The sequence below is a fragment of the Acartia tonsa genome, chromosome 11 (assembly GCF_053477335.1).
Source record: "Acartia tonsa isolate MP-2025a chromosome 11, ASM5347733v1, whole genome shotgun sequence".
Lineage (NCBI taxonomy): Eukaryota > Metazoa > Arthropoda > Copepoda > Calanoida > Acartiidae > Acartia > Acartia tonsa.
Window position 1 is genome coordinate 30,854,753 of NC_137270.1, and position 23,210 is coordinate 30,877,962.

The window sequence follows — 23,210 nt, forward strand, 5'->3', positions numbered from 1 at the left end:
TGGTAAAGAGGGTAGATGGGGGGTAACGTTATTTTAACTAGATGCGAGCATCACTTTATCAGAGTACTTGAAAATTTGGTGCAACATCAAAGTAATATAACGATTTCTATAACAATTTCTAACACAAGTTGTACGAGTATGTGAATGAAGTTTACCTGGAAGATGGCAAAAGGTCTCCAGAAGGCGTCATCTCAAATTCCACAACTTGGAACCTGTCAAATATGACCGCCAGATATTTACTCCAGGAGGCGAATAGCAACTAAATTGAATAAATGGTAGGTAGTTTGATAGAGGGTAGTAGGCTGGTTTCACAAAGAAGAGGGTCAGCCGATTTTCACATTTATCAATAAAAATCATGTATAAGGGAGTGTCCTAGTAATAGATGGTGTTTTCCCATAAGTGGCCGATTAAGTACTGATAAGCCCCACATTATTTTTAAGATTAATTGAAAATGAGGGGGGAAGAATAGTTTATTCTCTACCTAACTTTTGCGGAGCCTATACTGTGCTGGCCAAGCCACAAACCTAAATGTTTCAATGTTAAGGAAAGAAAACGAGCACCCCTCCTGGTCAACTATTCATCTGTACCTGTAACTCTGCCTGTACCATGAAGATGTTATAGTAAAAATATGTAATATATTTTCTTTCTTTCTGTTTAAATTACAAAAAATGTTAAGCAAAATTTTAAAACTTTTCAAACCATTTCAGAAAGATAATTCAATTTTTAACTCCGTGTAGCCACCTCATGTTCCATAGCTGGCTCAAGACCAAGGAGGAAAATGAAAAAATGTGACTGCCATATGAAAGATTGTGTAGCTGCATTAAATTAATCTATCTTATTGCAAGAAGTGCTTGGTTGCATAAGAATCAAGGTAACTACCTATAGTACCTACCTAAAAGAACATTTATAAACTTTTTAATAATTTTTTAAAAAAGAAATCAATATTTAGACTACAAGCTGTGTACCTGAAAAGCTGGTCAAATAATTGTTAACTGTGTACCTATTAGGTAATAATCAAATAAAAATGAATTTTTTATCATTAATTTTATATCATTAAAATCTTAGCCTAAACATATTATTCAATTTAGATGTTTGTTGTGCTGTACCTGATATTTTATGTTGGCATAGCAGCCTTCTTACCCTTCTCTGGTAAATATTTAATAAAGAAAAATTCAAATTCAAATACCCAGAGATAGTTAAATTTTAATAAAAAAGAAAAGAAAAAAAATATTTCATTTTTTTAAAAATTCTTTTTTTTAATAACTGCATGCTCTTTTCCTTTTTAGTCATTACGAGCGCAGTGTGTTTGAGTAAAATTACCAACCCAGGCAACTTAATATACCCCCCGAGGTAAATTTATTATTGTATATGTATTTTATGTTTTAAGCTCCAAGTTTATTCCATAGTGTAATACTTTACAAATTTATTTTATCATCTATTCTTTTAAAATTTTATATTTTAATTTTTATATTATCCTTTTACAAAACATAAATTCTTTTTTAGTTTTGTGAAAGCATAGCTGAGATGTTCTTCTTCTATTTCAAAGTTAGAATGCTGTCCACAGACAATGTTAACCATGCCTGTTCCTTGTCCACCGGAGCTGCCTGCTGAAGCAGGGCGGATGCAACCCTCCTACAAATTCCCAGGTTGCACATATACAATGACATGTCTGTGGTGCCCTAAACATTAGGGGCTGCCCAGAATCCAATACATCCTAACCTAACCTGACAAGTACTAAACAAAAAAAAATATTCTTATTTTTAATTTATTATTAAATAAGAGGTGTGGGGTTATTATAATTTGTGTGATGGAGCGCCTAATATATAGGTTTATATTACTAAAAATATAAACAATTTTAGGTTTATTATTTTAGACTAATATTATACATATGGTTTGTTAAATTGTTATATTGAATCAATCCCGTAGTTTTTGCTATGAGAAATCTTATGAAGCAGAATACATTAAAATTCTCACCTGAGAACTTTTAACTGCTCCATTGCTGCAGAAGAATGTGAGATCGTTGTTGTAAGGTGTAAAATCTCCTAATGTCAGCGGTTTATTTCTGAAATATGTATGGACTAAGAAGGATGACAATATTCATTAAAATAAACAAACAAGGATGAAAACAAACATAAACAGAATCTCTTTGGATCAGGCATAAGGTATACAAGCAATAGATATAAAATAATATTTGGGGGGCAAATGGAGAGGTCATCAATTTTATGATGTGATTTTTTTCGTGATTTTTTCCGAATTAATTTCATTGTTGGTATAAGCTGTCTTTGGATGTTAAGGAAGGGTAAATGAACAATAATTCAAAAAAGCAGAGTGTTAGAACTTAAAACATTTATTAATTTATAAGTTGTATATTTTGTTGTAAATTTACATAAATACATGATGAAGTAAAATTACATACTTTCGTTTGTAGAATTTGATTACAGAGATGCCTCGCTCTTAAATATTTAATATGAACATTTTAGACGTAAATATGCTACAAACAAAACAAAAAACGCTTATCGTTCAAGAAAACAACCCTTAAAAATGTAGAACAGTGAAGGTATACATTACAGTTGCTAAGCTTTTAAATCCATTTCACACAAAATCCTTCACAAGTTTACAAATTGATAGGACGATTTTAACATGCCTAAATTTATGTACTAAGTTATTCGGACGAAGAAATCGAAATAATAGAAAAAGAGAGGAGTAGGTTGCGCTAAAAATCCGTAAAGATTGTTATTTTTAAGTTAAAAACAGTAGTAGAACGATAAAAATTTAAGTTAACAAAAAAATTTTTTGTCTTTAATTCTTTTTAATAAGAAATACACATATTTAGTGAATATTACCGTTCTACTACTTTTTTAAGCCTTAAAACTCACACCTTTACAGATATTTAGCGCAACCTACTCCTCCCTTTGAGGCAAAATAGATTCTTCAAAAGACAAAAATCTAGTAGGTACCTACCTAATAAACCTTGTTTTATTTTCCGTCATAATGATGCTTTTAACATATTTATATTCTGAAATAAGTGATTTTTAGATAAAAAATATATTTCTTAAATAAACTCTTTAACATTTAATAAACTATACAATAGGTAATATTTGTAGAAAATGTCCTTTTAAACTCTTAAACATTTGAATAAACAAAATTTAAAATTTATCACCATGTAGTTCTATTTATTATATAATTTTAAAATATTTATAACATATTTTACAGACGAGTCTAAAATATAAAATTAAAGTTCTAATAATTTTTTTTGTTATGAGTATTGACAAAAATTACAATGTTTTAGTGATAAAACAAGTAAAATGAGGTACCTATAGTTTTTATTTTGAAAAACGAAGTTAGTTATTTTATGATAACATCATACCTAGGCTACTGCATGATTTGTTTGAGATAATTTAAAATCATTACTTTTATATCTTTTCAGGCGTTTACACACAAGGTTGCAGAAGATAATGTTATCAGAAAAATAAATTACTTCGTTTCTCGGTTTTGTCCGTATTTTTCCTGTGCAGTTTTAGTTGTAGAATCTTTCTCAAATTAGCCCAAATCAGCGGGGCAATCTATCCAGTTCTGGCCTTCTTGTTAACTTTATCATACACTTCAGGAAACTTGCCCTTGCATGCCAGCTTTTCCCGTTGTCTGTCATACAGGTTATGGTCGAACATGGCTCTAAATTCTTCTCTTGTCATGTATGAGTCAGCATACATCATCTGGAATCCATTTACATTTCTAAATAGAACATGATTAGCAACATCCAGTAGAAGCAAAGTTTGAAAATATATTACAATTTACACCCAAATAAACCGACGGCAAAGAACAAGAAAAAGTTAATGCTCTGCTTATAGGTCATTGCTATTTATTAAATTATCTATTATTTATCCTTTATTGCATTTGAGATAAAGTGAGTTATACGATAAATATTTATTTTAAACGGATGCCTTAAAAGAATTTCCAGCTGTCTACTTTTTAAAACAGCCGAGAAAAACTCATTTCCCCACTATAAAAATGTGATACCTACAGAGCATTACAGAAAGACCGACAGACCAGGAAACTAGCGGAGTAGATGCTCATTAGCCAGCAGAATCTCCCCTTATAAATATTAGGTTCGTCTTCATGATTTTGACGTTCGGCGAAAGTGATAAATTATATTCTTGTAGAAAATGGAACACTTTCTTGGATATTTCTGAACAGACATATTACCTGACAAATTCTTCGACATTTCTGGTGACTTTTTCGGCGTCAAAACCTGGTCGTTTGGGGACACCGTACACTCCAACATCGACAAACATTTTGTCAGAATCGGATCTTGAGTTTAACATTCCAGGGTTGGGGGGCAGCTAAAAAGGAAAAATTTAAGAGTGAAATATAAATTCAATTTATTGCTTACTCTTAAGGGATAAACACTAGAATGATAAGACAAAATTAATCCTTCTGTAGATAAATAATTACTGGTGGGAAAAGTTGGACACCGCAAGTTTAATTTAACCATTCAAGATTTAATAAAAAATTCCAATTTAAGGCCAACTCATTAAAAACTTTGGATACCCGAGTGATTTACAGTCTAATGTCCCCTCCCTCTCTTATCAAGCTTAACTATATACTAAAAAAGGCAACCCGTCTAATTCTACAGGATGTTTAAAAAAAAGAGTCCAAAACAATGGCAGGCTGCTAAAAATCTTTTACTTACAAACGCTGGATTCGAATAGCTTAAAATTAAGCACGTGGCTTTCTAAAATAATTGCAGTTGAGCGCATATGCTGCTGCCTAGCTTTAAAAAAATGAAATTATTTAAATTTTTAAAATTCCATCAATATTCATGTATTTGAAATCTTTAAGTAAAGATGAAACTAGTTAGACCGGTTCGAAATAAAGCACTAAAAATCTCACCTTAAATGGACATAACCAAATGGGGTAAATTTGAACTTCTCTGTCAAAAGTTTCCAAAGAATCTTTCAAATCTTCAATTGGTACTAACATATCCTAAAATAAGGATTAATGATTTTTTCTGTATTTTAATTTTATAATTGCCGCATTTTATTTCCTTAGTATAAAATTCTGTTTTGAAAGAGAAAATACAAAAAATCCGTTTTAAAAAATCGAAAACTAATTTATAATTAAAATGAGGCAAAAATCACTCCTCAAATAATGGAATATTTCGAGCCTTCAACGCCAGGATGCAAAATTTTGCTCAGTAGAAAAATCCTACATTTTTTTTTTAAAATAGACAGAATAAGAGGAAACTCTATAGTATTAACTTTGCATATTAAAACTTTACCTGAATCATATGATTTGTTTCATACAGCCTTTTCAATGTTTTTCCTTGTGTTAGCTTCAACAGAGACACCTATAATAGGAAATTTGTACTAAAATTATCGTAGATTTTCTATTACCTATTGTAGAAAGGTAAAAAAAAATTAAGAAAGTTTCAAGTGACTTTAACTGTCGAATTCCTAACAGAAAAAAAGTTCAAGAGTAGATGCTTATTCTTAATTTCAAGAATGAAAAAAGAAATTACAGACCTCTATCTTAAATAGCAGCTAGGAAACTAAATATTATGTTACACACCTTAGGGGGAATAAGCCAGCCAAACAAATATCTGAATATCACGTTGTTTCCAAAAGGGATAATATCCTGAAAATTAAAAAAGAAGAAAAAATTAGGTAAAAAGTTCACAAAATAAAACAAATACCTATTATTTAATAATTTATGAAAAACTTGTGCTTTCAGAGGAAATAAAAATGATAGTTGCTTGAAGCTATGGATTAGAACAGTTTTTGCACACATTAACGTTTCAAGACAACCGACTTCCAGAAATCATCTATTTATAGAGTAGCTTGATTCATAATATTTATACCTGAATTTCCCAGAAGATAGACCTGGAATGTCTGTGGTAATAATCCCTAAAATCATATATTACTATAAAAGTCTTACATAGATGCAGTAAATATACTTTAAATCTCTAATATGAAATTGCAATAGATTCCAATGACCAGTCCCATTTGTCATTGCAAACAAATTTGAAGCCAAGGCATAACCAATGTATATTAATACACAGAAAGTCAATTTTTTTGCGTTGTTAATGTTTTTTTGCTCGTTGGCTTAACACCTTTGTAAATTTAATGATTTAAATTGATTATTTCATTAAGTTGAGTATCCAAACGTTTAAATCACTAATTGTAATCTACAGAAGGAGTAATTTTGTGTATCATCATTGAGGTTGTTTATCTAATTATCGGACATTGTCTTATCCCTTTAGATCCCTGAAGTTTAATAGTAATATTTACCTGAGTGGGATATATTCAGTACATTCTCCCTCATACAGGAACTTTTCTACGTGCTTGAAAAACCAGGGCTTATACCATTTACCTAAAATGTTACAAAGCTAAAAACATTTTTTAATATTTTTCTAGTATTGCTTCGAAACCGATTAATATCCGCAGGATTAAAACCGGTTCTCAGCAATACTAAAAAATCATGTATAGCATCGTATTACAGACAATTTTCCTATAATATTAAATCTTAAAATTTATACCCAATGGGGCCAAAGGCCTGGCGGGCTAACAAAAGTGATCTTAATCTTGTAATTTTTCATTCTTAAAGGGTCAAATTATTATTTGTAAATTGTGCCAAAGCTAGTTCTTACAAATGCGGGATAAAACAATCATAAATCTAACTTCTTTTATATACAGATTGATATCTTACCAATTTCATTAAGTTTTCCAGGTTCACAGAAATCCACAAAATCTCCAGTCATTACAACTCCATTATCCCTGAAAACAAATCAGGAATACAGGGATCCGTTATTCTTATATTGACTACTAGCATCTAACTAAGGTCTGTGTCTTCAAAGAGGAAGGAAGGAGGCAGAAAAGTAGCCTGAAACCATCCCGGGACCTATGAGACGCTTCTCTTAAATGGAGAAAGGGTTGAGTAGTATTAAAAACTCAAGCTAAAAACATAAGAACCCAATAGTAGGGCAACTGGAAATTTCTTTACTGGGATATGCCTATGATAGATAATATAAACCTTCCACAGAGAGTCCTTCTGTGTTTGGTAGCTTAAAAATGTTAAGAAAATCAAACAATTCACGCAAGACAAGTGTATATATATATACTGATGTGATCAATGATCAAACTAACAATAGTTCATTGATTAATACTTGTATAATAGACTCTATGCAAATAATCCTTACTTTGAGTAGACCAAGCACTCAACAAAGTCACTGGCGTCAGACTTTTCAACCTCCTTCTCAAATTTCTCAATCATTTCATTTTCATTTCTAACTGGATAGTAGTTCAGTTTGACAAATCTTTTGGAGGGAATGATTCTTATAGTAGCACTCACCAAGAACCCTAAACAACAAGTTTTGAACATAAATACTCAAGTTTACTAGGGATACAGGGATTTGATGGTCGGTGAAAAAGGAGGTCATTTATTTCGCGTATATTCCGTTGTGTCAAATGCTCATATTAAGTCAAACTTTTCTTAATTATGACCAAATGTATATATATCAGAAATGGTTATAATTAAGAACAGTTTGACTTAATAAGAGCATTTGACTAAACAGTTGCACACAAATTTACGGAAGATACGCGAATAATTTACCCCCTCTTTCTTTTCTTTCTTCCAATTGGCTTGTGTAAATTCTCATTGTAGTAACAAGAAATAAATAGTAAGAAGAATAGGTGTTGGATTATTTTAATTGTCTCTCCCTCTGCAGGTTTACAGAATACAGTATTATAAAATAAAGGCACATTTAATTAAAGGAGATTTACAGACAGACAGACGGATGCTCATAAAAAATTAAAATCTTCACTAAGAAAAAAAGCCATCCATGATTGATTAAAGCCAAGTAAATTATATTTGTTCGAACGGCCAAAGTAACTTATAAAGTAGCTTTGCTTCAAGAAGATAAAAGGAAGTTTTATTTATGTTTAAAACATAGTGTGCCTAGAGTTCCATAGCTCCATGGAATAGAGTAGAATAGATCAGGATCTGATTCCTGAGAACATTCTACCACAGAACCATCAGCTAACACAACCTAAACGCAAGTTTAAATTTAAGACAAATTACCTCTTTTAGATTGAAAACGTAGAGCAACTTCAAAAAAATATAAAATAAGATTTACCTATTATTTAGTTTTAAGTAGAAAGGAATCGAATTAAGAATACTGAAAGGTTGGAAAGGACTTTAAGATTCTTAGAGCTAGAGCTTATGACGATTCTAACGGTGTAATGCATAACATTTTTCTACTATTAACACAAGCCGCGCAATTTGAATTGTAAAAAGGTGCACATTTTTTAACAACCTTTAATTCAACAAATCTTCGAAAATAAGGCCTCTGGAAAAACCGGTTTTTAGGGCATATTTTGTTGAAATAATCATTTTTAAATATTTGAAACATAAATGTCCCATAATAGGTTTTCCAAATATATAAAACATTTTACATAATTTTATTTTCTATGCATAATTAAGTTTTAAAAAAAATCATTTCTCTTGAATGACCCTGTAGTATTAATCACGGATTTTTAATTGGAATAGTTATTTATCGCATCCTATTAGAGACAGCTTTCCGCAGATTTGAACCAGTTTCGTTAGCCCAGTTGGGCCGAAGTCCCCGGCTAACAAAATCAATTAAAATACGATCTTTACTTTAACATAACATGGAAAATTGTCTGCAATACGATGATAAAGATGATTTGTTTTGTATGGCTGAATCGTTTAATTTAAGCAACTATACTAGGTATATTCAAGCAAAGTTACCTCAAAACTGGTGCATATGTGCTGAAACAACCCAAACTTATGACTGCTTGTTTCAATTCCGGTGCCCATGACTAGGCCTCCAACTGTTAGGTCATCCAACTCTGGAACAATAGGTATAGTCCAGCCTAGCCTGTCCAGGGTGTGAGTGAGTTGACCCATGGTTACTAGCGGCTCACATCTCACTGTTTTGGCATCTGTGTCTATTTCAAGAACATCCACTAGATTAACCTAAATGGTAAAAACATTTTCTAACTTATATAATTTTAAAAATAATTAGAAGCCTTTAGTTTTAACAAGATTAGTTATAACTCAAACTTATTCCTATTTCAGATGATGCTAGAGATAACTTTATTCTTGTATGCAGACTACAAACTTCATAGACCATGAAAATTATTTTCTGTTACTTTAAAATCTGCTGAAAAATACTGGTTAACATTAATCCTAATTCTATTTAGGCAAAGAGATATCCACAATTTATTGCATAAAACAACTGAAAATTATTGCATAGGTAAGGCTGTTAGATGATTTTAAAAAAATCACCAGACACACAGGCAGACACAGTTTATGGACCACTGTTTTGAATGTCCTTGGGGACCCATAAAAATTATGGGAAACAAAACTTGTTTTTGAATTAGCAAACAAAAATATTAAAAAAACAAGAAAAAGGCACACTAAATAGAAGCATATTTGAAAAGCTGCGATAATACAAGAAATTCCTAACCTGAATGGGATACATCTTTGATTTGTAGGCCATGTTCTGTGGGGAGATTGTCTGCCATCCTGGCCGTCCTGTGCACATGGTGCGTCCGTTTCCATGTACACCATACTCACGTACCTGGATAGATTAATTGATTTATTTAGGCAACTGAATTATGAGTATAACTGCAGGAGATACTTTATTTTTTCTTATCGTCTGTCAGATAAGTTAGTACCATATAAGTACATACATTTAAAGCAAATTAAGATACCTATTTACCAAGTATTTCGCATTTCGCACTATTTAAACAAATAGCACTTATAGTAATTGTGGTATCTTAGCATTTTTTATTTAAAAACTTTAGGGAGAAAAATAACTTTGTAAAACTTCATCAATCACATAAATAAATTGTCAAACTGGTGAGAAATACCTCAATTCAATCAAATGTTTTAAACTAGTGGTAAAGTATTCTTTTATGGGCGATTTCTCTTGGGAGGGTGAAGGTACCCCTCCCAAAATAGTTAAAACCTTTCCCTAGACCTGTTAAAAGCTCACATACACACATAGAAAACAATGACAAACATCCTGTTACTTTTAAATACGGTAGGTTATAGTATTTTGTTTCTAACTTTCTTGACGAACTAACAGACGGAGTAAGATTATAGCTGCTCTATCATTTGACCAGAGAAAATTTAAAAGTTAGAAGCTAATATCATATCAAAGAAGAATAAATATGCAATTTGATTGGCTTTACAGAACAAAAGTTTATTTCAATATAGATGCTTATTTGACATGGGAATTTTCACAAAAAAAAAATCATTTGAATTCATAGAATAGCTTGGTTACTAAACAAGTATAAAGGGGGTTGTTATTGGATCCAAATAAAATTACAATGGAAAATTCTTTTTTGTTTTGATTTATTTGCAAATAATAATTTGCACTATCATCAAACCAAGCCGATAAATGCAACAGAGACAGAGACAATAATTGTAAAAATTTGAAAAACTCATTAATCACTTGTATTGAATTCAATTTAGGTCATGTTTTAACAAAAAAATCAATTTTTACAAAAAACAAGAGAATTATTAGCCTAGATGGGCTGTCAAACACAGCAATCCGTCTAACATATCAAGATTTTTGTTAATATTTAGTCACATAATTCCAAAATTTACTCGGAGCGACGATGTAATTTTTCCCAAAACTAGCTTTATCCTACTCATGAAATCAACTTTTTATAGATGACTTGTACAATGTACATAGATTTATTAAAAAAATAAATGCCCTTTCATACCAAAATGTTTCTTAACATTTATATATGGCCAGATTGTTCAATTCATACACTGTTTTCTATTCCTAGGAATCTAGATCTACTATCATATTTATTACACAACTGAAATGTTTAATTCCAACCCTATCCTTGATAATTTACATTTATGTAAATATTGAAAATCAAATAACAAGGATGACAACATCCATAAAAGCGAATTTCTGAAACTGTAGGCTCTTGGAGCCCCCCCCCCCCTCCCGAACTGTAAGGGTAATCAGAATATAAATGAATAAGAGTCAAAGCAAAATTGTGAGTAAATTTGTTAAAAAACTACTTGATACAGGATAATGTTTACGTACATACTTACATTGTTAGGACTTGATTATAGAGTTGCTTTGCTTATAATATTGTAATTTGTTGTCCCAGGAATCAATATACCAAAAATCAGAACAATCAGATAATTAGATCACTTAGAACGGACGGACGTACGGACTGGCCCTAATTATAGAAAAGCTTCGCTTTCAAAAATACTAGTAAACGTTTACATTGAATTATAACACAAACATACAAAACCATAAATTGGGAGGGAGGGGACAAGACTTTGGGCCGTTTATTACACATATCCTCAAAGTTTTATAATAACGTTTATTATTCTTTGTCATATCAATAGAAATAGAAGAGTAGAAGAATATTCTGAACCCTTTTTTCGTCAAATCTAAGAGAGAACATTCCTAGCAGACAAAAGTACTGTTTACTTTCGACTCAAGCTGATGTGGATTCTTAAAAAATTATAGACTCGCTATTCGATAGTGAGGCAAAATTATTTTTGTGAAAAATCATCCAAAAGCACATTAAAAATCTACAAAAATTAAACAAAATCATATGTTAATAACCCTCTTAAGATTTTATTTCATTTTTGTAAATTTTTTTATTTGATTTTGGAGGATTTTTCACAAAAATAATTTTGCCTCACCGGCGAGTTGCCAGCCTAACTTTTTTTTTAAGAATCCAACTTTGTTTCAAGCTTTCAAATTGTAAACGAAATTTTTGGGCAATTAATTCTGATTCCGCAAAGCTTTCTACTAAGAAAATATACTGTTAACAGCTGACTTTTATGTATGTATGAAATGAAAAAAAACATGCCTTCGTAGGAAAATGTGTACATAATTTCAACTAATGAGATCCAATGTAAATTCCGATGCGATTCTCCTATTGGCTCAATCAGACATTCCCTCTCTTTCTTAGTACCTTTATTGTCATATCATCTTTGAGGACTTTTAATTGGATGGTTCATTAAGTTGAGTGTCCAAAAGTTTCAACCACCAATTGTATTCTACAGATGGTTTTATTTTGTGTATCATCATTTGGGATTTATTAAAGGGGGTGATTTTTTCGCAATATTCCGTAAAGGTGTTTGTTTTAAGACTTTAAAATAGGGGACAAACTTATTAATTTCTAATAAAGTTGACCTTTTATTTGCTCTAGACAATGTGACTTTCTTAAAAGTCTTAAACATTACGGAATAAAAATCACCCCATTTATCGGCCATTGTCTTATCCCTTTAAGAACCCTGCATAAATAGACCAAAGCTACCTGTTTTTGAACAGCGGCCACTTTCTCCTGATGCTTTGCAGGGGCGGAACTCAGGGCAAACACAATCTTACTCCTAAAATATTTTTATAGATTTTATTTTTCCCAAATCGGTAATTTTTGTAATATTTTCTAATAAAAAGCTTATATGACAAAGGATACAGTTCTATTTGTTATACATGTAATTTTATCCTATGAAATTTCCTATTATAATAGAATTAAATCTATAAAAGAGGGGTATGCACGAACGAGAGCAAGTGATTCTAAGCACCTCCCAGCAGTGATTCTAAATATTTTTTGGCTGAAAATACTAGGGTTATGTTTAATATCGTTATATCAATTATAAAAAGTAAGTTTTAGGTACCATGGTTTTATATGACAAAAAAAACTTCGAAATGTTTCTCATTTTTTTACTATATATATTATCAAATGTTTTGTTGAGTTCAAACTGCTGTGAAACAAAGTTAAACTTTTTCAATAAAAAATGTTAATTTAGAAAAAGGGATGGTAACTTGTATTATTGTAAACAGTTATATATTAGTGTATTTTCGTCATTTACAGCATTTGATTATGTTTTGGTTTGTTATTTTATTTGAACCTTTAAACTCAACAAAACATTTTATGATATTTCATCAAAAAATGCTTACCTACTTAACATTTAACAGTTTAATTCATAGAAAACCATGGTAAAATTTATTTTTTTAAATTGATGTAATGATATTAAACATAACCCTAGTATATTCACCCCAAAAAAAAAAAACATTCAAAATCAATGCTGGAAGTTCCCTTTACATTAATTCCCCTATCAGCCTATGATGTGACTTTCGCTGACACATAACTTATTTAAGTCAGGGAATGTGAACCATAACAAAGAAAACCTATCATTTATAAACGCAACTTAATCAAATATTTTAGCTAATATATCAATTCACGAAAACAGCTGACTTTGAAATGGCATTCGACAGTTAATTTCAGTTTTGTTTACCTAGTATAATACCAAAGATCATAGAGGCAAGAGACGGGTAACAAGAACATAACGAAGATCCATCTGTAGTGTACAATAATATGTTCTAGAAATATAAATATAAAGAGATAGGTAACAAGAACATAACAAAGATCCATCTGTAGTGTACAATAATATGTTCTAGAAATATAAATATAAAGAGATAGGTAATAAGAACATAACAAAGATCCATCTTTAGTGTACAATAATATGTTCTAGAAATATAAATATAAAGAGACGGGTAACAAGAACATAACAAATTTCCATCTATAGTGTAATATGTTCTAGAAATATAAATATGAAGAGACGGGTAACAAGAACATAACAAAGATCCATCTATAGTGTACAATAATATGTTCTAGAAATATAAATATAAAGAGATAGGTAACAAGAACATAACAAAGATCCATCTGTAGTGTACAATAATATATTCTTGAAATATAAATATAAAGAGATAGGTAATAAGAACATAACAAAGATCCATCTGTAGTGTACAATAATATGTTCTAGAAATATAAATATGAAGAGACGGGTAACAAGAACATAACAAAGATCCATCTATAGTGTAATATGTTCTAGAAATATAAATATGAAGAGACGGGTAACAAGAACATAACAAAGATCCATCTATAGTGTACAATAATATGTTCTAGAAATATAAATATAAAGAGATAGGTAACAAGAACATAACAAAGATCCATCTGTAGTGTACAATAATATATTCTTGAAATATAAATATAAAGAGATAGGTAATAAGAACATAACAAAGATCCATCTGTAGTGTACAATAATATGTTCTAGAAATATAAATATGAAGAGACGGGTAACAAGAACATAACAAAGATCCATCTATAGTGTACAATAATATGTTCTAGAAATATGAAGAGACGGGTAACAAGAACATAACAAAGATCCATCTATAGTGTACAATAATATGTTCTAGAAATATAAATATAAAGAGATAGGTAACAAGAACATAACAAAGATCCATCTGTAGTGTACAATAATATATTCTTGAAATATAAATATAAAGAGACGGGTAACAAGAACATAACAAAGATCCATCTATAGTGTACAATAATATATTCTAGAAATATAAATATAAAGAGATAGGTAACAAGAACATAACAAAGATCCATCTGTAGTGTACAATAATATGTTCTAGAAATATAAATATAAAGAGATAGGTAATAAGAACATAACAAAGATCCATCTGTAGTGTACAATAATATGTTCTAGAAATATAAAGAGATAGGTAATAAGAACATAACAAAGATCCATCTTTAGTGTACAATAATATGTTCTAGAAATATAAATATAAAGAGACGGGTAACAAGAACATAACAAAGATCCATCTGTAGTGTACAATAATATGTTCTAGAAATATAAATATGAAGAGACGGGTAACAAGAACATAACAAAGATCCATCTATAGTGTACAATAATATGTTCTAGAAATATAAATATAAAGAGATAGGTAACAAGAACATAACAAAGATCCATCTGTAGTGTACAATAATATGTTCTAGAAATATAAATATAAAGAGATAGGTAATAAGAAGATAACAAAGATCCATCTGTAGTGTACAATAATGTGTTCTAGAAATATAAATATAAAGAGATAGGTAACAAGAACATAACAAAGATCCATCTGTAGTGTACAATAATATGTTCTAGAAATATAAATATAAAGAGATAGGTAACAAGAACATAACAAAGATCCCTCTGTAGTGTACAATAATATGTTCTAGAAATATAAATATAAAGAGATAGGTAATAAGAACATAACAAAGATCCATCTGTAGTGTACAATAATGTGTTCTAGAAATATAAATATAAAGAGATAGGTAACAAGAACATAACAAAGATCCATCTGTAGTGTACAATAATATGTTCTAGAAATATGAATATAAAGAGATAGGTAACAAGAACATAACAAAGATCCATCTGTAGTGTACAATAATATGTTCTAGAAATATAAATAAAAAGAGATAGGTAATAAGAACATAACAAAGATCCATCTGTAGTGTACAATAATGTGTTCTAGAAATATAAATATAAAGAGATAGGTAATAAGAACATAACAAAGATCCATCTGTAGTGTACAATAATATGTTCTAGAAATATAAATAAATAAACTACACTTAACAAGGAAATTATTCTTCTACTTTCAAAAACTAGAACATATAGCGGTTCAAATAGGATGCATCACATTTTTGTAATTATAACATGCAAATTGAATTCTAAAGGGAAGTTTTTGCACATCCTTTATATTTAAAATCTTTTCTTTAGGTAGGTTTTTACTGCTGCGATACTAACAAACTTAATTATCCTTGTAATGAACTAACTTACCTACAACGGAGTCGTAGTCCCATTTTTCCGGCAAATAAGTTGCCGTTACCATTTTAAAAGTCTGAAAATAATAAGGTACAAAATAAATAAATATCATTACACTTAAAATTTAAGTAAAAATGCATTAGTTTCATGTAAAAGTAATATCTTCTTACAATCTTTAAATAAAAATATAGTGTATTATCTCATTAACCTTCCACTGTTTTCTCCCATTCACACATTACTTATACACTTTAAAATTAAAAACTAAAAATCCGCATAATTCTCGTTGTTATGAAAAAGTTTACACTTTAGAATTCATAAAAAGTACTCTTTTTTATTCTTATCTTAAAAGGAGCTACTACAAAATGGCAATTATATACTACAGTAGAGTTACTTATTTTTGTCTGTATTTACAGCAATAACTGTTTTCAAAAATCTTGATTTGTCTACTGTTTCTACTGAATAAGAAACATCAAAAACTTTTTTTTGTTTCCAAATGAGGGGCATTTCATTCAGAAACGTATTAACATTTTTGGACAAAGGCGACACATTCAAATGTTAGTTGTCTGCAGGAAGTGTGTCTATATAAAAACGATATTTATTCTTCGGCAGTTTTTAAATATTGTATGTAAGATTTATACTTTATATATCCAATAAAAGAATTTTTTTTTGTATTTTTAAAAGCACCAATCACAGCTGGGCAAATAAATAACAAAGTCCAATTAAACAAGATTACTGCATCCATTAGTTGCGCACCAATAACAAGAAAACAAATTTATTTTTGAGAATCAACCTATTTTTCAAACGAGAACAAGGATAGGTAGTTTTTATTACACATTTTTTTTTCCAAACAAATTGTAGAGTAGCTGCGCTACTAGTAAATACATAAGATGGTGAGCATTCAATTCCGCACATGTATCACACAATCTAATAATCAGAACTGTATATTATTACAACAGCAAAATAAACATCCCTTTACCTTATTCTATTTTTATTATTAACCTAACTCTAAATTTTATTTATTTGTTTTATTGACTTTAGGCGATTTAAAACACTAGGTATTCCTATGTGAATGTTTTTATGAGCAAGTGAATGTACACCATAAATAATATAAACATTTTTAGTATGGCTTCGAAACCGATTAATATCCGCTGGATTAGAACCGGTTCTCAGCAATACTGAAAAATCATAAATGCATCATATAATATTACAGACAATTTTCCACGAATATTAAAATAAAAACCAGTTATGTAAGCCCGGGCAATCGGACCCTCGGGGCTAACAAAAAGGATCGTTATTTTAGACAGGTACAAGTTTCACTTTATTAAAGAACATGAAAATCTGGAGTATGATCCAAGTGATAATAAATCCATTCATCTACCTTTCAAAAAATCTGACAGATCTTGAAATTCTAGGATAAGGATAATTACTCCTAGCTCGTCTCACCATAATTTCTTCAGCTAGATCATCATTGGTAATAATTTGAACGTCTTCAGGACAAGATCTGGCAAAAAATTGCAATACTTGGTTGTTTTGAAAATCTGGCAAGAGAACTGTTTTCAGTTTTGGAAAATATAAATCCTTGTTCAATATTTCTAAATAAGATGCATCACTATCACTGATGAGTAAAAATTCTAAACTTAAATAGTTTTCTATTATTAAAGGTATAGAAGATTTGTTGATAAAATGCAAATATAAATCTTTTAGGTTTCTAATACATTGTGGTATAATGTGAATATCAGCTATGGTTATAACACTGAGGCAGTCGATGCTACTGGTACAATATTCAAGAACTGGAAAATTATTATCAATACACGATGAAGTAAAATACTTTAGATTAGAAAAAAATCTAGGATTTTCCTTCATAAAATTTATTCTTTGATAGTCTAGTTCTAGACTAATAAGATTATCAGAATAGCGTTCATAAAATGCTGCTGACATATTACAATTTTCAAATCTGACATGTCTTAAATTAGGCAGATATATGTCAGCAATATTATTTTTATTAATCTCTAGTGACTCTAGTGTATCTTTGCAATTGTTTAGAACATTGTTTAGAGTATAAGAATCAACATCTTCTAACATTAACGATTTCAGTTTTAGTTGTGTTTTTATGTTGAGATTGGCGTACTGTTTAATTTGGAGGATTTGTATTGTGTCAGCATGTCTTTCAATTAGGGTTTGTTTCAGCAATGTAGAGTTACCATAGTCGATTATTCTTCCCTCCCCACCAATACCTAAAAAAATAAGATTTGATGAAAAATGGCCAAGATGAATTCCAAATGAATATAAAAACATACACACTAGGTACTACTTAGGAAGGTCTTTTTTCAATGGTAAAAATATATACATTTTTAAAATCTAAACCTAATAAAAGCTAGTTTTATTTATTTGAACTACCTACATATGTATTTTTCAATTTTCGATAATTTCTTCTGAACTGATCGCTTTCAGCTGAGCATTTGAAGATTAACGCTCAACATTCAAAATATTTAGCCCCCCCCCCCCCCCAACTAGATACATATGTGTTTTTAAAAGAATTTTTTTTTAAATGGAACATAGAGAGGATTTTTGCGCTCTGAATGTTTATAGGGGAGGGGTTTACTTTCCCCTATAAGGGGCGTTTCGTCGTATTTTCACAGTAGATTTTCTCCTAATTCTTGCCCCTGCAAGCAGGGTTTCGGATCCGCATTGATTTTATGCGGATCCGGATCCGGATCCGGATCCTCAAAATTTGGTCAGTGCGGATCCGGATCCGGATCTTTGACAATAAAAATAAAATCACCAAATTTTTCAAAAAAATTTATTCTTCAATTCGAAGTCAAAAATACTTTTAATTTTCAAGTCTGAACCTAAACCTTAAAGATTGGCTCTCATCAAGAGAATGTCTGAGATTTTATATAAATTTAGGTAGATTTTTCCATTTTTTCCGCATTTTTTGGAGTCTAAGGATCCGGATCCGCATTTTTTTTGCGGATCCGGATCCGGATCCTTGGACTCAAAATATGCGGATCCTTGCGGATCCGGATCCGGATCCGGATCCGGATCCGAAACCCTGCCTGCAAGGGGCTCTAACCCTGCGGGAAAGTCACCTAACCTAGCCCAAAATAACCTATCAAAAGCTACTGTGAAAATACGACGAAACGCCTCTTAAGAGGCGTTGCCACGAAAGGATATTTTTGTTGGCGTTGCTACAAAAGACTAACGATTTTTTGTAGGCGTTGGACTAGTTCGTCTTTTGTAGCAACGCCTTTTTGTTATCTGTGTAAACTTGAAATACCTGTTTTAATATAAGCAGAAAGTGAAAGCTCCTCTAAATCTGGAAATTTAAGCCCAGGATTTAACAAAAATAATTCATCACCACACAGCTTAAGCTGCAGCGAGTACACAAATTGTTTAAAATTCTGTAAAATCCATTTTATGCAACTGTATCTGTAGTCCAAATTGTCACTTATGTGTTTGTTTGTATGGATAATGCGCAACAGTAGACTTCGTTGTGTTGTTTCTTGCTTTGATTTCAGTTGTTCTAGGCCTGTTTCCATTGTGAGCCATCACTACCGTGTAAACACCAGTTTAATAAATGAAATATCCTCAAAATTATAATAGCAAGACATCAATATGTCAAAGATTAGGTATTAAAAATGTTAAATTCAAACAAAAAAACATTCAGGATGGGTCTATTCCAAATTTTAGTTCATGAAAACTGGCGCCTTTTTCAAATGTTTATTGTCATTTCGTATACAGATTTACAAACCTCATGGAAGGTCTAGGAATTATTTCATGAAACTTAAAATTAAACAATTAAAATCCAAGGAATATACCTCCAAACATTTATTTTTGAAAGACTCACATACATCCTACTATTTTGACATTTAGAAATTTCATTACTGCCTAGAACGACTGGAAAGACATAAAACTTTTGGCTAAAACTAAATTGGATAATATTTGCACGGAAATGATTGCACCCCTGTTTGAATAACTTCATAATTGTCTTCCGTAATCTTTATTCTGAATGTTCTTGTAGATTTGTCAACAAAAAATATCTTGCTAGCGATCCTAAAAATACAAAATTTGTTTTGCTGTAAGACATCTAGCATTAACAATCTGGATTATAATCCTGAAATTAAGATTGAAAACGACTTTGCTTTAGTAATGGTTATAGGATATACATGGATATATTGACAGGTGAACATTTGTCGTCAATTTTGCTAGTTAATAAAGACCTCACTTATTGGTCTGTCCTTTCATCCAGTAGGTAGTAGGTTAATTTTTTTTTTTTTTTTAGCTGCGTGTATTTCTTTTTCATAGTACATGAAAATCTGATGCAACATCCAAGTAATAATATATCGATTACTGTAACCTACCGAGTACTGCTTAATCTTAAAGACTTTCTATCAGTTGGAGTAAGGTATTTGAGTAGCAGGATCCAAACAGGATCTGGTAGATCTTCCAGGAAACTTGTATGAAACATCCTTCTCCTGTAAAGTAAAAAATTGCCTTACTATACCATATCCACCTGCCATTTCTAACATTTTTTATGAAACAGTTTCATTTTTTGTTGACGTTATCATTAATTTAGTATTCAACATTATTATTATTTTCTTCAAACCAAAACCAGCAATTTTGCAAATTCTAATAATTATAAATAATGACCGGCGCATTTAAACGTATTTTACAGTTAAATTATTAAAATCATTTTTACTTAATACCTGAAGGAGATCTTCGCTGAATAATTTAACTAAATTTCCTTAGGTTCATTTGACTTTTTAAAAGTATTTGATAACTTATATAAATATCGACATTATAAATCAATGAGAGAATGTAGCTCTACTCGAAACGTAATTTTTAACAATTCTTTATATATATGGAGAAGGGGTTGTCGATGAAATTGTGTTCATAACCCAGGGAGGTATGGGGCTGGGGAAATAGCTAAACCTAATTCGGACCAATACAAAGCTTGTCTCTCAAACCTGAGGAAAGACAATGAAGAAAATAGGATCCTTTATTAATTTGCAAATACTTTATTATGAAATTACCTTTTTTCTAATCTTTCATATTCCTTACATTGTTTTTACCTAAAGTGACATTTTTTATCTGAAATAAATAATATTACATGCTTAATATCATTTAACACTGAAAGTCACATACAAAAAAGATAAATTTGATATTTTCCTTGTTTACAAAAAGGGATCTACTGCAGTTCACGTTAAAATTTTCTGAGTAACAATTATCTCCAAAATCTATGAATTTTAAAGGCTGCTAGCTGCCAAACGGCGGTACGTACATGCCATGCCCGCAAACTGTGTAAATAATCTGGAATGTCTGGCAATGATGCATTTGCATAGGGAAAGCTTCCCTGAAGAAAAAACGCGCAAAATAAGTCTTTTCGCATTTATGTTTACCGCGAGATACCAGTGCATTTTTAAAATCGAAGCTTTTCTATATTTAGGGTCGGTCCGTCCGTCCGTAACGGATAGCTTTTTTCGTTAATTTAGGCATGTTAGAATTTTCCTATCGATTTCAAACTTTGCATGGTGATTTCTGTAGTAGTTAGGTACCATTTAGAAAGCATAGCAACTCTAAAATCATTACCAGAATGTCAGTACGTCCATTATAAACATGCTGATTTTTTTTTTTTAACAACAAATTTTTATGTGATCTGATAATCCGATTTATCTGATTTTTGGTATACTGATTCCTGGGACAACAAAGTACAATATTAATATTATAAGCGAAGCAACTCTATAATCAAGTCCTAAAAATGTAAGTATGTCCATAAACACTATTCTGTATCAAGCAGTTTTTCAACAAATTTACTTACATTTTCGCTTCGACTCTTATACATTTATATTCTGATTATTCAGTTCTGACACTATACAAGTGTTAATGTCCGGTTGTCCTACCGTTTTAGTGCTTCACTTTTATGGATGTTGTCATCCTTGTTTATTAATGTCTGATGACTATTCCAAATTATTTATAGGCCTTTTTGCTGGTTAAAATTTTGTGCGAGCACCATCCATTCGTTCCAAAGTTTGGCCGTTATCAGCCATTATAGATCATATATCTTTGGAGATATTCGTTACCAGGAACATTTTACCGTGAACTGCACTTGAACCACAAAAAGAGATAGAGGGATAAGCTATGAAAAACTGAAAGAACAAACTTTAACTGGTAGATTTTTTTATTGGCTACATTTTTCACCAATTTCATAATTATTTTCCCTACGTTTTGTGATGAATTGGAAAAAATAAACTATTTCACCTAACTACATACTTAGTACATGTACATAGGGTATTTTACTTTTCTCTTTTATCGACAAATAAACACAACATAATAACAATTAACATCACAATGAAAGTTAACGGTGCACCAATAGAACAGATTAAAGTACCACAAAATTCTATTGTAAAAACTAAAAATGTATTTGAATGTTGTACAGTATGTAATGAAATAGTTATGTTTATTTGGTTTAGAGTCAACAATATTTACCTATCAATTTAATTTTACTTAGGTTATATTTTTTTTATAAGGCAAGACTTGATTAGGTTTGTTTCAGGTGACTATTGGTTTCTAATAAGGGAACTATGCACGAACAGAACAAGAGCAAGTGATGTTTGGCACCTTCCAGTAGTGAATCTAAAATTTTTTTTGAAATAATTCTAATCCATTTTTACTATTTCATTTCTTAAGGAAATCAAGCTTTCATTATGTCCAGTTCAGTTAATTTTCTTTAAAAGGGCTTGAACCAAGCAAGTTTTATCAGGGACAAGGAAACTGGATTCTAACAAGCACAAAACAAGTTTTACGCCAACATTACGCTTCAACAACATCCAAATTTTCTGCAATTTTAAATGGAATTAATTTGCTGAATCACTTCCCTGGTTTTTGATAAACAGAAAAATATAGAATACTTTATGAAAAAAACTTTGAAATGTTAAGCATTGTTCGGTGCAATATTATCGAATGTTTATATGAGTTCAAACTGTTGTTTAAAAGCTTTGACACAAAAGTATATTATTATGATTAATGTATATTTAGAAAAAGGGTTGGTAACTTGTAAACAGTTTAATTGATGTACTTTTGCAACTTACAACATTTGATGCTTTTCTGCAATGTTATTTTATTTTGTCCTTTGAACTCAACAAAACATTTAATGATATTGCTTTAAAAATTGCTTTACATTTCAAAGTTTTTTTTTCATATAAAACCCTGTTGAAACCTAACTTTTTAGTCGATAAAGCAAATATTAAACATAAACATAGTATATTCACTAAAAAAATACTAAGGGTAAATGCTGGAAGATGCTTAGAATCACTTGCTCTGGTTCTTGGATAGTCCCCTTTAGCTTTAATTTCAAAATAATAAGTTGATGTTAGAACACTAATTATTTAAAGTAAATTATGAGAAATTCTATGATTTAAGTAGAACAGAGCAGACAAAAATTTGACATTGAATTCAAATTAATTCCAATTACAAAAGAGCCAATAAATATAGAAGGGATTAAGTGGAAAGGATAGTTTGTGCTATAGTAATAATTTGAGAAACTATAAGAT

At 30.5% G+C, this 23,210-nt stretch overlaps 3 protein-coding genes and 1 long non-coding RNA gene across 8 annotated transcripts in view; 1 reads left to right on the plus strand and 3 right to left on the minus strand.

Annotated features, from left to right (window-relative positions):
* LOC145331235 (uncharacterized) overlaps positions 1 to 3,075 on the minus strand; it is a 28,284-nt gene extending 25,209 nt beyond the window's left edge. The window contains exons 1-3 of the mRNA XM_080175852.1: positions 2,962 to 3,075; positions 1,975 to 2,062; positions 156 to 259 (exon numbers count right to left, since the gene is read on the minus strand). Of these exons, the coding sequence (XP_080031978.1) occupies positions 156 to 259; positions 1,975 to 2,062; positions 2,962 to 2,990 (221 nt within the window). The 5' untranslated portion in view covers positions 2,991 to 3,075. The remainder of the gene's footprint in view (positions 1 to 155; positions 260 to 1,974; positions 2,063 to 2,961) is intronic.
* Positions 689 to 1,650, plus strand: LOC145332078 (uncharacterized). Its single transcript, XR_013884018.1, has 5 exons — positions 689 to 871; positions 950 to 1,007; positions 1,089 to 1,149; positions 1,287 to 1,350; positions 1,504 to 1,650. It is a non-coding gene; the product is annotated as an uncharacterized LOC145332078 (long non-coding RNA).
* Positions 3,076 to 3,478: 403 nt separating the features above from the next.
* Positions 3,479 to 15,739, minus strand: LOC145331560 (delta(24)-sterol reductase-like). Of its 2 annotated transcripts, XM_080176271.1 has the most exons (15): positions 15,676 to 15,733; positions 13,306 to 13,390; positions 12,324 to 12,396; positions 9,488 to 9,601; positions 8,767 to 8,994; positions 7,954 to 8,044; positions 7,196 to 7,355; positions 6,706 to 6,773; positions 6,288 to 6,369; positions 5,858 to 5,903; positions 5,569 to 5,634; positions 5,279 to 5,347; positions 4,891 to 4,983; positions 4,204 to 4,340; positions 3,479 to 3,732 (listed from the first exon to the last, which is right to left on the minus strand). In XM_080176271.1, the coding sequence occupies exons 1-15, from the start codon at positions 15,725 to 15,727 to the stop codon at positions 3,564 to 3,566; spliced, it is 1,533 nt and encodes a 510-aa protein (XP_080032397.1). In that variant the 5' UTR covers positions 15,728 to 15,733; the 3' UTR covers positions 3,479 to 3,563. The 2 variants fall into 2 exon arrangements, with proteins under 2 accessions (XP_080032397.1, XP_080032398.1); XM_080176272.1 differs by lacking the exon at positions 13,306 to 13,390 and having other exon boundaries at positions 15,676 to 15,739.
* LOC145331561 (uncharacterized) lies at positions 15,736 to 23,175 on the minus strand. Of its 4 annotated transcripts, none has more exons than XR_013883785.1 (8): positions 21,741 to 23,175; positions 20,694 to 20,873; positions 20,022 to 20,135; positions 19,624 to 19,713; positions 18,938 to 19,188; positions 16,758 to 17,894; positions 16,492 to 16,531; positions 15,736 to 15,906 (listed from the first exon to the last, which is right to left on the minus strand). XR_013883785.1 is itself a non-coding variant. In XM_080176274.1 (8 exons), exons 3-8 carry the CDS (start codon positions 20,126 to 20,128, stop codon positions 16,380 to 16,382), a joined length of 1,359 nt encoding a protein of 452 aa, XP_080032400.1. In that variant the 5' UTR covers positions 20,129 to 20,135; positions 20,694 to 20,873; positions 21,741 to 23,175; the 3' UTR covers positions 15,736 to 16,379. The 4 variants fall into 4 exon arrangements, 2 of the variants coding, with proteins under 2 accessions (XP_080032400.1, XP_080032399.1); XM_080176274.1 differs by lacking the exon at positions 16,492 to 16,531 and adding an exon at positions 16,543 to 16,584 and having other exon boundaries at positions 15,736 to 16,392; positions 17,039 to 17,894; XM_080176273.1 differs by having other exon boundaries at positions 16,492 to 16,584; positions 17,039 to 17,894.
* Between the last annotated feature and the right edge of the window lie 35 nt (positions 23,176 to 23,210).